This window comes from Argentina silus (assembly GCF_951799395.1).
Source record: "Argentina silus genome assembly, chromosome: 2".
In the NCBI taxonomy this organism is placed as follows: domain Eukaryota; kingdom Metazoa; phylum Chordata; class Actinopteri; order Argentiniformes; family Argentinidae; genus Argentina; species Argentina silus.
In genome coordinates this window covers 14288869-14305845 of record NC_139656.1, presented here as the reverse complement: position 1 = coordinate 14305845, position 16977 = coordinate 14288869, and the positions used below count along the sequence as shown (strand labels likewise).

General features: G+C 40.6%; 2 protein-coding genes across 3 annotated transcripts in view; both read right to left on the bottom strand.

Annotated features, from left to right (window-relative positions):
* Positions 1-13083, bottom strand: part of dennd2b (DENN domain containing 2B) — a 46337-nt gene extending 33254 nt beyond the window's left edge. The window contains exon 1 of one of the 2 annotated variants that reach the window (XM_083693104.1): positions 13016-13083. The gene's annotated coding sequence lies outside the window, so the exon portion shown is untranslated. Of the gene's footprint in view, positions 1-8951; positions 9069-13015 lie in introns of those variants that run through there. The other variant, XM_083693103.1, reaches the window with a different exon arrangement.
* Positions 13084-14008: 925 nt separating this feature from the next.
* On the bottom strand, positions 14009-16826 carry tmem9b (TMEM9 domain family, member B). The gene is made up of 5 exons (XM_083691309.1): positions 16600-16826; positions 16178-16269; positions 15963-16071; positions 15539-15676; positions 14009-15343 (listed from the first exon to the last, which is right to left on the bottom strand). Exons 1-5 carry the CDS (start codon positions 16678-16680, stop codon positions 15188-15190), a joined length of 576 nt encoding a protein of 191 aa, XP_083547435.1. The 5' UTR covers positions 16681-16826; the 3' UTR covers positions 14009-15187.
* Between the last annotated feature and the right edge of the window lie 151 nt (positions 16827-16977).

Sequence of the window (16977 nt, the reverse complement as noted above, 5' to 3'; positions counted from 1 at the left end):
GCTTGATGAAATATTCAGTGGAGAACTAGTTTTTGCCAGTGAGGCTGAATATTTTCATTGACTTGTTGAAAGATGCACAGCTGTGTAAATACTGTCCTCTGTGCTTGAAAACATATTGGACCATTAAATCATTTTCAATTGTAACATCTGGGAAGCAAATACAATATGGCTAGGAAAATAGTCAAACTTATCCAGATAGGCACGCTGATAAACCCAGCAGTAAAACACGTTCCAATGTATATGTGCCTCTGCCAATCCTAAAGGCTCTACTAAGTAGAGAGGCACAGGATTATTTTGACCTAAGATCCTATACAGTTTCCAAAAATGTGACTTATATTTCACACAGTTACTTAAAAAGCTTTGACAAGAAGGAAATGGCAGTGATTGCTAAGTAAATACCCTGTGCAGGTCCACTTGTGCAATGTGAGGCATGTTTCAGCTTGTGCTTTACAAACAGGCTAACAGATGACATGAGAATTGTTTAAAAGAAAAATTGTTATGAAATGTTGACAAACATCTAGTTAATTTCTGAGTGTTTCACCTTTTGCTATCGCACTGAATGGGCATCTTTGATATGTTCTATATAGTATGCTAACGGTTACCATGCGCCTGTAGCTGGATATGATATACAATATGTTTACAGTCTCTCTCATAACAATGAGATAATTGGGTCGGAGAGGTCCAAGATGCCGCTTTAGGGGGTCAACAACAAGGCGTTAGCCAGCTGACTTCCTGAAGACTGATACCATCACAATAACAGGCTGTAAACAACCATCTCCAAGCAAGCTCTGGCCAGTACCTTTGAAGCGAATGTATCAAACATGCCAGATTTTCTCAAGATGTCAAAGGGCTAGCAGGCTAACTATCAAACCTTAGTGAGAGTGTGCCCATTGGTCTTGTGTTTAGGACCAGAGTACAGTTTAGTGCTGAGAAGGATTCCTGGTGTCAGCATTGACAGTTCTAGCACTGACAGATCTGGCTGTGTATACTGGCTATATACTGCAAAATAGAGTGACTTGTGCAAATGGAGGCAGGTTTGTGAGAATATGACATTTCAGAAAACTGCATCCAGAACTCCTTTTCTCAGTCATTGACCAATGGCAGATCTCCAGCGGAGGCATCAACTTTGTTTCAACCACAAGGGTTAATCAGTGTTGGAATGCACCTGCCAAATATTGATATGTGGAATCTGAATATTGACTTAACATTGACTATTGACTTAACTTTAAGTGACACTGCCTGAGATTATGACAGAAGGAAGCTAACTACTCTCCTTACATCGAACCACCCTCCCATCTCTGCATTCTCGTCCAGTCATGCTGAGTTTACATGGGTGACAGCAGGCAGGATTTACACCCACAATGCCCCACAGACAGAGGTCTGCAGGGTACTGGAACAGGAAGTGAACTGGTGGTGAACTCTGACCCTGCATGACTGAGGCTAATGTGTGTTTTATTGAACTAGACATAGGGTCTTCTCTACAAATGTTAGAGTGGAAAAACAGATACTACTATACTTCTCATCAATGGAGGTCTGTTCTGTTCCTCTTCTCACCTAAGATTGGGATCTAGCCTACTAGATGGGCAAGTAGGCCTACTTATGTGTTCTCCAGTAGTTCTAAGGAAGTAGCCCATCCTATAAACAGTTATGTGGTGTGAAATATCTCTGATTCGTCATTTGATATCAAACAGAAAGAAACATGTCTTTCAACAACAATTTCACAGTATTGTTTCCTCAGGCCAAGTTCCTCAGTGAGAGTTACAGTTTAGATCCTCCAGCGATAAGGACAAGATATGAAATGTTTGGCATGTACTTGGAATCAGTTAGTTGAAGCAACTTTATTTCAACAGGTGCTGTCATGATGGGGCTTATATCACTCATTCACTTGCCAACTCTTTTCCACCCACTGATATCCCTAACTGTCTTCATGCCCTACATGCCAGCATTACCACTCATTCACACCATGTGATATTCCATATACTATTACCATACTCTAAAGCAAAATGTCCCATATATGGATGATTACATAATGCTACATGATGCTGATTACAATATCACTTGTTGGGCCTTTCCCTAAAACATGTCTGAGAAACAAGAGAGTACTGCATAGTACCATTAGGTCACAACCACACTTTAAAGATCTTACAAGACAAAAGAAGACTCTAGCCTTAATCCTTGTTCTTTATTGAGGGTTTTAGAGCATTTTATATGGGCACAGTCATAACAAATCCTTATTTACATCTGTGACACTTAAGTCTAATTATAGCTTACAACTTCTGCCCATCATTGTAATGCAAATAATTGACTGAGACATAATATGCCACATATGGCATATTTGTCTGTAACATTAGCATAATATTCATGAAGTGAGAGTCTATGTTCCTCCCCTAAGATAGTTTGGGCTGGAACTGAAGAGCTCTTTGTGTTCAATATGTCCTTGAGAGGGCAGACATGGTTAAAAAGTAAGCCCTTTATCGTGTGTGTGTGTGTGTGTGTGTGTGTGTGTGTGTGTGTGTGTGTGGAATGTCCTCAGGTCAGAGTGAACCTGTAGGTCATTGGTCCCGTCAGCATTGACAGGTCAACAGACCTAAAGACCAGTCCGTCACATGCAGGAATGTGTTAATATTTGTCCTGTCCATCAAGCCTTACATTCAACACATCAGTGAATGTTTCAATGGGTGAATGGGCACCTGGGTCCAATGATAAGAGCTTCTTATTCATCAAACAAAGACTACACTCGACTATGCCTGCGCTCAGCCCTCAACACCTGGCACTTACTGACACTGGAAGACATCAATTTGATTTGGCCGACACTGCACTTTTTCATGGTTTGGGTTGTGATGACGTTATTCAAGGCTCGTCATCACAATGGGATGAACTTCAATTAACCTCCTGAATAGAAGCTGCCTCTGCTTCTCATTTCCATACCACACCACGTCGCTGGTGGAAAACAAGCAACTGCAGACACAATGGCTTCCAGAAATAGAAATAGTGTTCTAATTCCGTTCTCCAGTCTGCTACACCTCTCAGCCTCTCTGGCAGACAGGTTTCTGCTGATCAGCAAGACTCCCAAGGTTTTAAAACCACCATGGAGCTCACTTACAGCCAAGAAGAGCCAGGGAAAAGACAGACTGAAACCTTTGCAAAATCTCAACTCTTTCCAGACGTCATGATCCACCAGAGGACATGAAGGATGAAGGTATGAGCATGAGCCTATGTATCCACAGGCCATTCTTCTAGCCTGGTCTTCAAAAAATCATTCCTCTCCTGTGAGTTCTCTGAGAAAGGAAAGAGGTATGGGACGGCTGCTCCAAGTCAGACGTGAGTCTGTGAGTGTAGGAGTTGAATTACTGCATAAATACCAGGGTAGAGGAGGAGGAAGACTCACTCCAGACACTCAGCCCCTAACATAACATCATATGGTCCTCATAAAGGTTTTACATGAAGACGCATGGACTGTGCATGTGGTGTATGTAAGCTACATGCAGGCCTGTCGTCATAGACCAAGCATGTCGTGTTTAGGTTGAGGAAAACAAATATGAAAAATGGCTTGGGTGTTAACATGAAAGCTTTAAATAGGCAATCCACCTGGGCCGAACCCCTGTGTTGTTAATTAGTAGCCTATATAGAGCTCACCCAAGCTCAGCTCTCTTTATTTGAACACACACACACACACACACACACACACACACACACACACACACACACACACACACACACACACACACACACACACACACACACACACACACACACACACACACACACACACACACACACACACACACACACACACACACACACACACGGCTGGCTTTTGTCTCTTTATGACTTGTGTTAGAGCGCCAGTCGTGAAGAGGCAGGATTTCCTACAGAATGGTCTGGTCCAGTGGATATCTTTTTGCTGAGAGGGAGGCTGTTTGCTGAGTACAGTCAGTTGGGCCCCTTAAGTACCCGTCCCACAGAGCCCCATTGGGCCCTTTATGGGCCAGGGCACCCCAGGTTGACACTGTTCATGGCAGCTGCACACCCCCTACACAATACCCACCACTTCATACCACCGCAACCCTGGCTTGACACACCAGATGGAACCAATTCTTTGAGCCCCTTTTCAATCTCTCCATCTTTCAGCTGTTTACAGTTCCCTTTTCTTCTCTTTTTTCTTCAAGGCAATAATGGCAGATCTGCTCTTTGTGAAAAGGAGGAGAAAAGTTTCTCTGCAACCTGGACGTGAGCATGTACAGCTGTCAGAGCTGGCATGTGGAAAACAGGCTTATGTCCATTTGAGCTGATGCAGGGGACTGGGATCTGATCTCTGTCACTGAGCTGACTTTTGACACACAGGCTTTGACTTTACATGTAAGGATATAATGCGTACCTCTTCTGATACTCACTGTTCATCCTTACTTTGACAAGAGTAGATTAATGTATATTATGGATCACCAATTTGAAGGCTTGTGAAGGCTGAAGGGCATTTCCATGAGGATCAAAATGTGAAATTCATCAGAGCATATCCAATTGTCTGTCAAATAAAAGCTATTTTTTAGGAAATGAAGTGAGAAATACATTTCTCAACCATCTTCTATCATAACAATATGCTTTGACTTCTGGTCAAACATATGGAAAAGCATCCAAGAAAACATCTACCAGAAAAACTCTTTAAATGTGTTTAGAAAAAAATAAACCTCATTAATGTTGAAGTATAGACCCCGGTCAACTAATAACAACACTTATACACTCACCGGCCACTTTATTAGGTACACCTTAGTACTGGGTTGGACCCCCTTTTGCCTTCAGAACTGCCTTAATTCTTTGTGGCATAGATTCAACAAGGTGCTGGAAACATTCCTCAGAGATTTTGGTCTATATTGACATGATAGCATCACGCAGTTACTGCAGATTTGTCAGCTGCACATCCATGATGCAAATCTCCTGTTCCACCACATCCCAAAGGTGCTCTATTGGATTGAGATCTGGTGACTGTGGAGGCCATTGGAGTACACTGAACTCATTGTCATATTCAAGAAACCAGTTTGAGATGATGTGAGCTTTGTAACATGGCGCGTTATCCTGCTGGAAGTAGTCATCAGAAGATGGGTACACTGTGGTCATAAAGGGATGGACATTATTAGCAACAATACTCAGGTAGGCTGTGGCATTTAAACGATGCTCAATTGGTACTAAGGGGCCCAAAGTGTGCCAAGAAAATATCCCCCACACCATTACACCACCACCACCAGCCTGAACCTGAAGGCAGGATGGATCCATGCTTTCATGTTGTTTACGCCAAATTCTGACCCTACCATCTGAATGTCGCAGCAGAAATCGAGACTCATCAGACCAGGCAACGTTTTTCCAATCTTCTATTGTCCAATTTTGGTGAGCTCGTGCGAATTGTAGCCTCAGTTTCCTGTTCTTAGCTGACAGGATTGGCACCCAGTGTTGTCTTCTGCTGCTGTAGCCCATCTGCTTCAAGGTTCGACGTGTTGTGCGTTCAGAGATGGTCTTCTGCATACCTTGGTTGTAACGAGTGGTTATTTGAGTTACTGTTGCCTTTCTATCATCTCGAACCAGTCTGGCCATTCTCCTCTGACATCAACAAGGCATTTTCGCCCAGAGAACTGCCGCTCACTGGATATTTTCTCTTTTTCTGACCATTCTCTGTAAACCCTAGAGATGGTTGTGCGTAAAAATCCTAGTTGATCAGCAGTTTCTGAAATACTCAGAACAGCCCGTCTGGCACCAACAACCATGCCACGTTCAGTCACTTAAATCACCTTTCTTCCCCATTCTGATGCTCGGTTGGAACTTCAGCAGGTCGTCTTGACCATGTCTACAAGCCTAAATGCATTGAGTTGCTGCCATGTGATTGGCTGTTTAGATATTTGCGTTAACGAGCAATTGAACAGGTGTACCTAATAAAGTGGCCGGTGAGTGTATTTCCTATATATAGTTTTATAGGAAATAGTTTGAGTTCTGCTAAAAAGGGCTCTTCAGCTGTCCCTCCATGTAGAACCCTTTTGGGTTCCATGTATAACCCTTTTCACAGAGGGTTCTACATGGAACTTAAAAGGGCTCCAAAAGAGTTCTTCCACAGGGACAGTGGAAGAACTGACAGTAGTAGGGAAAACAAACAGTAGTAGTTATAAACCACTGCATCGACATCCTCATCTCATGCTCCAATAAATGGAGACTTCAATGTTTTTTAGCACAGTGGGGAAAGCAAATCCAGCAAATCATACAAAAATGTTGCACACTTCTACAAAAAGGACATCAAAACAAAAGATTTATCTTTATCATTAAAACACGCACTGACATATATATTGTGCTTTCCCTGAGACAGATTCTTAGGATCCTTCCCACACTGGTTGCAGACAATAAAGAAGAAGATAGCAGAGGCTTTCTCTGAGGCAAACTAGGAGCATATTGGGTGTCTCTGTGTGTGTCTGCACATGACAGGCCTATTTGTATTTTATTAGTTTTTTATATTAGTTTTTTGCTGTCAAAAATGTAGGCTATTTTCGTTTTCTATAATAAAAATAAAGAAAAAGACACTGAAAACCACAAATGTCATTGATTTAAATCACATTAAATGAAGAGTTTCAAAGGCCGATTTATGTTTTGTGTGTTTTGTGAGTTTTCCCTTTTTAATGTTATATAAAGGTTGATAAAATAATACATTAATACCTTTATGACAGTGTCTATCTGTATATTTCTATTTTAGCTCCATCATCATGTATAGAATGACATTTAAATCCATAAATCATGCATTTCTGTGGGGGACCCATTTAGCCATTCTGTTACCAGATGTAAATCCACTTCACTTACTGTAGCTCACCCACCAAAATAGATATTTTACAAACCCAAGGTATCATATGATCGCTAACACTCTTTCTGTAGACATCTTTTAATCTTCATTTAGAGCAGATATTTAAAAAACGTTGTTATATTAAAAGAAATGTCAGGTCATTCTGTTACAGAACATTCCAACTGCACAGTTATTATAGTAAATGTGTTTTAGTTTTTTTCAGTTGGAATTGTTAGAAGTAGTCCTTGTGCATATAGCTGTATAGTTTGTTCAACGTTTCTATTATTGACCTGAAGTGATTTGAGCTCTCATCTACTGTATGTAAAAGATGGTTTGCAGAGAGGCTTTGGATAAGATATCTACAGGAAAACAGAATAAACTTGGATGGCACATTTGTCCTTTTAAGCCATCAGTCCATAAAGGAAATATGAAGTCACATAAGGGATGTTGGTAGCGTTAGGGTTAGTACTGTAAATGGAGATAGTGACTAAGAGACATCAAGGTGTAGCCTGAGTGCCAGCTTTGCAACACTTACTGCAGGTCACAAGCAGTTTACCTTACAAGGAGCCTTTATGTCAACTGAGCCTGAAAAAATGCCATGCACTGGCCATTCTGAATACCCATTCAACTGGTGTTTAAGAGTTCCTCTGAGAGGTCTCCTAAACAGGACTGATAGTGTTTGCTATGCCGAACTTTTTAGAATAATTGGGATTGGTGTTATTTGAACAGGGATAGACTCAAACAGCATGGTCCATCTTATTGAATAAAGGTACCCCACAGCATATCAAAGGTCCCTCCATCCATTACTCAAAACAAAAACAAGCATTGACAGGAAATGACATACTGTAGAGGGTTGTGCAGCTAGGGGTGGAGAAGCTTTAGGAAGACAGGATAAATATGGATCCCTACGCATGTATTTATTTTCTATGTCTTGCCATCTGGAGGCCTAAAATGCTAATGGCTGAGATGAAATGGAGTAGAAAAGGGAGGAAGACGCGGAGGCACCGCATAACAGTGACACACGATTAACCCTCAACAAGGAGGTGAGGGCATGTACATCGAAAGTCATAAAAACTTCCCATAACTGGCTATGGGTAGGTGTATTATCCACAGTGTGTAGTTTGTGTTTACACATCCAACCGAATACTAAAGGTTGAACTGGAAGACACAAACAAAAACAGGAAAATAGCATGACACAGATTTGACCCAGTCATCCTCTCTGGTCTATATTCCACTCTGAGCCATTCAGAGTCACATGGTTTCCCCATGAGTCTCAAACCACACAGTTCAACTCATCATTGAGGTTGGCAAACAAAAGTTCTATCAGTTTCAACTGGATGGTAATTGTTACTTGGGATGAATATGGTGGTGCAAAAGCACCAGAAAGCTCTTATCATCTTATCTGGGTGAGGTCTGGACATAAACACCACTAACCTTTTAACTAAGTGTAGGTTATTAAACACATTGTGTGATCATGACAGCTTTGGCATCTGGTGACATCCCACCATCACCCCTGTTACGTAAGCACTGGACAGAGAACAGAGGGGCCTCCCAATCTTTGTGCTGACAATCCAGTCCAGTGAGAAGGAAAGGTCATTGTTAGATCTGCACAATAGACAGTCTGTTCAGGAAAAAGTTCAAGAAAAAGAGCTCGCAGCTGCAGGGACTGCCTAGGCAGTGATAGCAGGAGGTACCCCTGAAAAAATTCTCAGCAAACACTAACTGCATCTTACCCTAGAGATGCCCCTTTGAGAGAAGAAGTTCAGTCCACTGTAGAATAGCCTACGGACTTTGACAATGCAAATCTGTCTTGGATGTTATTCTCGCTTCATTTTCTTGTGTTTCACAGAGAACACACTATTTGGCATGTGCCCAATTTCATTATTTTATTCAAAAGTTATGTAAAAAGAGTTCAGAACAATAACAAATGTTATCCCAAAAAACGGAATACGGTCAAATGTTTCTGCATAAAACATACATGGACAACTTTGTTTACCATTTGATACAATCGCATATTTGATAGCCGCAATATGAACTGGTGCCAATCTTCGAACGTTGTCTATGGCAATCGGACAATTTTGTTGCAACACATTATATCCTGTCCGCAACAAAGTAACAAACTTCAGAAAGCGACCGCCTTTACCTCAAAGTAGCGCCTCGTTTCCACAGCCATTTTCATATGTGGTTTTCTCTTGCAATTATCAATTCCGTTAGTTAAATTGTTGTACGACTTGTAGTTTTGCCGGATACCTGCCGCTTTCCCACTGAACTGCGAATCTTTCCAACGAAAACCCTCCTTCCTTGAGACTGCTGGTAAGCCGGGGGCTGGACTAGTTTCCATAGAAATGGGTTGTTTGCCCCCCACTTCACTAGATTTGGCCCCATTCCTTTCTCAAACCCACACAAGCTTCCAACAGACTCCCTTGTCTATTGTATGTAGCCTAGTGGCATGTATCAGTGTCAGAATTAGCCAGAATATAGTTTAAGATTATTGTTCTTAGAATGACTAGATGTCAGTATCATATTGATGATGTAAGGTGGCTGTATCAAACTAAACACTATTTTATTGTCCTAGTTCCAAGTCACAATACCAAAGCAAAATAATACATAGGCTATAGCATATTTTCCACCTGCCTCTCTACACTGCTTTATGGATGTGAAGGGAGTAGTCAGGCCAGAATAAAAACAGAAAACCACAGAGATCTCTAGCAGAGGTATTTCCCTGTTGGACGTCTGTGTGAATCCTGTCACTGTCTGCTTGGTTTTATAAGAGAGGCTCAAGCCGGGCTTAACCTTGTGCTCTGTTATCCCCACTCGTGTACCAAGAACATGCTGCTGAGAAACAACACTGCCTTCCAGACTAAACAACACCCAAGGGGGCAGGATGCCTGGTAGGAAGATCACCATACCCAAGTATGCGTCTGCTTTTCTCTTAAGTGTCGGTTGCTTCCAAGTGACATATACTTTTTTAACAATCTGTGTGGTTCAAGAGTATTGACTGAATCATCATGTGGTGTGTTTGTCCAAGGATTTCGGTTCTTTGTAATCAAAGGAAAATATGCTCTTTATACAGACATATATAATCATGTGCAGTACCCTTGTACTACAGATTTTTGGGACGTTTTTGCTGCACAATATCTAAAAGTAGTACAGTTTCAGTGATGGGTCTTGTACAAAAAGTAAACAAACAAACACAATAACATAACAAAAAACATAAGTTCAGTGGAACCAAATTCCAGTCAAGCACCAATGTCCCCTCTCCATAGCACAGGAAGATGAACAGGGCAAGCATGAAGCCCAGCCAAACAGATATCTTCTCCAGAGTTCAAGGACTAACGACCAAACAAACAAACATGACTTACAGTTGACCCAAACACCAGCTCTCTGGCCAGATCAGACTATCTCTCTGATCATCAAGTGTAAAAACAGCAATGGCAGAGGGATCAAATGTAAGGCTCTCACAGAGTGGAGTGGCTACGGCTGTAATAAAACATCTACACCACAGTTCTAACCAGTCCCCAGCCATGTATCATGTATGTCACACTGTGCCCTATTTCATACTGTGCCCCTTTTCAGCCCCTGGGGTTTCCTATCGTCCTACAGACTCAGGAACAAAGGAAGTCGCTAAACATATGACATCTGACATGGCAGCCTATATCGTCAAGTCTGCAGGAAGTCCACAGCCTTGTCAGTGTGTTGTTCCATTAGTTTGGATGCACAACCATGTACAACCCAGACTTAAACTGATATCCCAGAATTCACTAGTTATGGAGTGACCTTGCCTTCAGGGTCTGTCCTCTCTATTGTAGCAATACAGTAATATGCTGCTTCTCACTGAACTTCACGAGAAAATCACATACAGCCAAAACCCAACTAAACAAATGTACAGTCATAGACAAATCCCTTCAAAATAGCCAAGACAGGGTAAGTAATGCTGGACTTTTAGAACAGATTACAACTCCTTTCAATACTTGGTCTCCAGAATTCGTCCACAGAGCTTTGATGCTATAAATCTATTTCAAAATCATCACCCCGAGGTCCATGACTGTCCACATTTTACCCCTGCTAAAGCCATTCGGGTAGAAAGGAAAAAACATACGGCCAGTGTTCATTGGACCTATTTACCTTGCCTACATTTGTAAAGGATCCATCAGTCTTGTTCAGTGAACCCACAAAGTCCCAGAAATTCAACAGTTTCACCACACCCTTACCACAAAATATTCCTGAGATCCTCTACTCCGGCATCTGGAGATTTTAAATAGCCCAGGGTCAGCGGGTCGAGGCAGCTATGGAAATGAGGACAGGCCAGCAGAAGCGTTCAAAAGCCTCAGACTAGAGAACAGCAATGGGTCAGAGTCTCCACTCTAAACTACCATAGAGATGTTATTCTAATAAACAACATATTACATTTCAAGACAAGTCCTGAGGCACCTTTTAAACTTCAGCATCAAGTCCTCTCAGGTTGATGCTGCACCTATCCCACACTCCTGCCCCAAGGCCTAAATACAGTAACTCAGTATTAACACAGATGACAGGAGCAGCAAAATGTCTCCCCTTACCAACCTACAGTAGTTCACTTGTGGGTAAACTGTACAGACTGTGATCTCATTGTGGAACAAGGGAAATATCTCAGAAACGGATGAAAAGGGGCCCTTTCTGTTGTCATAAGGAAAGGAAAATTAGGCATGAAAGCTATTCTGTGCCTGAGTGTTTGGTTATATATACTTGTAGTATGTGCTATACCCTCAGGCACCACTAAGGCTGTTCTCTTCATATGGAGTCCATTTGGAGCCTGTGATCCATGGAGAGCACTGCTACCAAAGGCAGCCATGATACTGTTCAAAGTCTGCTACTGCTTCCCCCACACACAACAATGTACCTCCAAGGATCTAAAGTCATGTTCTCACATGGTACATCTTACCTGTACAGTATTTGTTAGAAGGGGAGAACCTGGCCATCTGAGGTCACTTTAGACTTAATCTTTATTGGTTTGATGTGTAATTGTTATTATAGTTACCAGCCCTGCACACTGAATGGAGAGGAAGGTGGTGCATATTGTCTTAATTCTTGGTCCAGGGTGGTTTCTTAAGACTGCAGGATTAACATGTAAATGGGAACAGTATTAACCAGATGTTGACAGTCTGCCATCCCTATCTACAGTATCTACACAGGTGATATCTCATGATTCATGTTTTATACACAGAGGAGTATCATTGCAGACAGAATAAATCATACCAAATAGCTCATCATCAATTTTAAGCACATGCATTTTAACTGCACAGAGGGAAACTGCACTACAACGACATACTCCATTATCTTGCATTCAGTGGCATTGAAAGGTTTCTCCAGAGCAGCCATAATAATAGCCTGACCATGGCCAAGGAGGCCTTGAGAAGGTTCTGGAGCTTCTCCTGCAGGGATACAATCTCTATGTGCCTTGAAACGATTCCCACAGTCTGGCACTGAAGCACTGAGGAGGGGAGAAAGACTCCCTCCAATGAACTCGTTAACCCAGGAGGGACAGATAAGAGGGCCCTTAAAACACAGGATGGCTCCAATTAATGGGAAGTACCTTGAGGTAGTTGTGTTTGTTTGGACATGTAACCATTCATTTTGAAATCATTTTCAGATGAAAGGGGAACGCTAATACTTTTCATTCTTTATATTCTTTATATCACAAACTACAAGCAGTGAAGTGCACATTTAAATCTAATGAAAAAACAATAGCATTGCGCAGAAATTATTAAAATCATCTTACGCTAAATCACAATATAACGTTGATATTCCTAGGTATGGACAAATAATAACAACAGTTCCTTCAGAGATGCCAGATAGTTAGTGTACCTAAAATAAAAGGCTTAAGGCGCCCCCTAGTGTCCATTAATTGAGTGTTGATTATAGGGAGTGTATTGAATACTGAATACAAACTATTGTTAGTCGTTTTCTATCAACCCTGCTAGTCACTAATAAAAGAACAAATTACTTAAACCTTTTTTAATGACAATAAATGTTGTTTTGGTTTCTCATATTTCACCCATACAATGAACAGAACATTTAAGAAAATATCACCTCTTAGAATACAATCAAACTGTCATAGCATAAAGTTTGCAAGTAAAGATAGGTCACACGCTGTGCAACAATTCAGATTTCACAAAAAGGTTTGCCCCATGAATTGATATTTGCCACATGAAAAGAAATGCTTCTTACCGCAGTCTTTTTTGCGCGTGAGTATTTTTTTCAGCAATCCATTCCCGTTTCCCTGGGAAACTGCAGCTCTCTATCCGAGTAGCGAATTCTGATTTCTCTGTGCTGAGAGTAATCTTTTTCTGGATAATGGCATGCAAAGAAAAAAAGAAAAGGGAGAGAACAGGAAACGATGACGGCGGCTCTGTGAAATACCTTTAAACGTGACAAAATTGTCATTGTTATATGTTAAATAAATCAATGGAAATCATATTTGTCTATGTATACCCTATATAAACTCATTTTTAAATATCTGGTCTAATTGTTCAACGTTGAACTTGAGAATCAGGTTTATGTCGTTCACATTTCTTATATAGATTTTGTTTAATGGATTTTTTTTTCATCTTTCAAATCAAATTATGTGTTGATGTGTTGCTGATATTATTAATTGGCTTAGCCACAGATAAGGCTATGAGAAAATAAATGCCTTGAAAAGAAGGTATCCTAATTTATTTGCCCTGGTGTTTGTTATGTGTTAAAACTAACTTTATGCAAATTAACATATTAATCAACTTCATTTAATTTGACCATGCACTTTCATATTTCACTGTAATTGCTCTTTACTGCTCAACAAGATGCATGTATATAATTTGTAATTACCATAGATAGGTAGCAGAGCCACAGAGGTGCTTCACACCCAGTACTGAGCATATAGATTTATTAATTAGTACTGAGGTATTCAGATTGATAAACTCATATTCTTATGCCATACGGTGTATGCATTTATGAAGTCGCCTCCTAGTGGATTTAGAGATGAACTACCAGGAATTATGATACTCATTAGCATATGTTTTGGTACAACCACAGTAGCCAGAAAATTATTGTTTACTAAAGTTGACTGAAAAAAAAAAGTTGGCAATTTTGTAAACTGTACGCTTGTTTTATTTTCAAGACACTGTAAACAAATTAATCACAAATATTACAGAATGTATTTTAAATGTAAAGGTATCACAGATACAAGAGTTAAGAAAACTTTAATCAATTTAACCAACAGTAGCACAGTTACCCACATTCTCAACCAACTATCCCAAATAATAACAAAAACAAATCTTTACATCTCAGTGTAAAAGACAGATGGTGATATATCAATACTGTCGAACAGATAAGATGATGACAGTTAAAGTCAAAATAAAGGGAGACTTCATATTCATTTGAGATGAATGGCATATTTATCTAAATGGAGGGGAGCAAAAGCAAAAAACAAAACGCACATGGTGCAGAGATGAGATCTGTGTAGGCAGTACAGCAGGACTCTGACTTTAACAACACAGAGATCTTTAAAAGAGTGGATAGAGGACTACTGTGTATTACTATTGACACTACAGATGCACCCATTACTGCATGTGTAACAGTCATCAGAATGCCTTCCAAATTGCCAAATTGTACTATCATAAGACTAACTGGAGAGCATGATACAGGAGTGTATTATACCACAGTAAACAAACAATGAAACACATATCTGTACTTTTACTGTCGTTAGGGTACAAGGTTCAAAAGAGGTTTCTACAATTACTTCTTATAAAACATGCATTTTTGACGGTCTTCTACATATTTCCTGTTTCCATTTCATTCCCATCTTTCATAGTGTAGGCAGCAGATGTTATGTTTAGGCTACTGCAGACATTTTCATAAGCTAGAGTGATTCATTTTGGTATGAAAAAAGCATTTAAAATGTATTCTACTTCAAATGTCTCACCTAATTGAATTGAAGACTTGGCACTTTCACTAATCTAATTTGATCAGAAGCCAAAGATTAACATTAGCTTGTGCAAAATGGTTTTGTATGGATGTATCCATTTTGGAGGTTGTAAATCTACATGCTGCAACATCTTTCACTTTCTTGAAATATTAATAAGAAAGTATTCTAAATCATACAACATACACTGGCAGTATCTCATAAAAAAAGATCTCTAATGGAACTCCACAATACAATCAATTGATGTAGAGACCTTTCACCATAATCACTTCCCAAATACATACTGTATATTATCATACTTCATGAAATATATTCCTGTTGAGGACCAAACCACAAATGAGGATGTAGGAAGTTGGGGAAAGAATCAAACAGGAGAGGAAGGACCCCATCACAGTGTATTATCTGCTCCCCCTAGGACATTGGTTTCCTGAGGGGCAGGTTTAGCTGAGCACCACGTGGCGGTCGAACACAGACTTCCTCTGCTCCTGGACCTGCCTCCTCCAGCGCTGCTGGGCATGCTCAACTTTGTTCAGCATGTTGGGACGAGAGTGAGAACGAGATAGCACGTTGTGGGCATTGGCAAAGGGCTGCTGGTCCTGAAAGCAAATACAGGGACAGAGAAAATATGATGAGGAGGACAGAAAAATGTGTCACACAACACACATCATAACAGTTGATCCATAATCAACCTAGAATAATACAAGAGATCTAGATCCTTTTGCCTTGGCTACTGAACTGCTTAAATCCCCTCTCCTTCCCTCCTATATGCAGGATGGCTGACATGTACATACCCCAACAACATCATCATCACTCTGGATGAGCTGAGAGTGTCCAAAGAGCCTTCTCTTCAACATGGGCTCCAGCAGGGTCAGGTACACCATGTACAGCAGTAGTAGGCCCAGGATGGATAGATAGATGATGATGGTCACCTGGAGGAACACAGAGGACAATAGACATCAAGGTGTAGTTAGGACATTTTGGGAATACAGTAGGTGAAGATTCTTATCACTTTTATTTACCAACACTGTATGTTGTAATAATAACTATATGGTGTAATGTCATCCTCTAATAGAGTATGAACTGCAGTATAATCTGCTCGCCCTTCAGTGGACCTATTTGACCAAACAGAATATGTTCGTGAATCCAGAGTGCATGTTAGATTAACCACATATTAATAATGATAACAATAATAAATTGTATTTGTATAGCGCTTACTTTGATAGTCCCAGAACTCCTCTCCTCATATTTGCACTCACAGCGTAAACAATAGGCCTCCACATCCTTTCCATCAACTGGCATTGGCTCCACAACATGGAGACAATTGCTGAAATCAGACAATTGAAAAGGAAGCTTATGAGTCAACCCCCATATTCAACACTTCAACTAGACACCACCTCTGAGTGTGAAAGAGACATGAAAACTGGACGCACCAATCTTTCAGAGATACATTTTGCTTGTAGATCTGTCCCTCGATTTCTCTGTATGGTGGGCAGATACATTTGCACCGGATGTCTTCAGAATTCTAAGGAACAGCAACAACAGCTGTCATGATAGGGATAGCTATATCACAATCACATGAGCTAGTGACCAAGCTACTACTTGCCACGGGAGGTAACATAACATAGCTAGCTACTAGGATAATTATGCAATGTCATTTTCACTGTATGATTAGCAAAGCAACTATATGGACATGTTTGACAATAATATTATATTATTATTTACTGCTAGCCACATATGCAAGCTCTCTCATGTAATGTCGCTGCACTAAAGCTTCGTGTCAGCAGATCATTATTGTTAGTATTTTGTCATGTGATGTGAAGCCTGCTTTGGAGTTGTTTAGCTACTAGCCTACCTTTGCATTCGCTGTCTGTGTTGACATCAATAGAAAACAAACAATGAAGAACAGCTTGAACGCGTCGATCCCAGACATCATGTATTTCTATGTCGAAGTCCCTGAATATAAGATAGCTCTATAATCGAAAATGGCAAAACTAGGTCTATGTCCTTAAAATAGATAAAATGTCTTGTTTCCTCTTGCCAACTGTCAACAAGCTCCCAACTAGCTAGCCTGATCGCTAGCTTCAAGCTACATTTCCTCTCAGCTGACTAGTGACGTGTAACATCTTCCGGTGTTGCTGAATAACGTTCCCCAGATTCTTCTTCTCCTTCAATGGGGTTTTATGGCGGTTGCCATCCAACGCTACGTTCCCCAGATGCTTAAATCATTAGG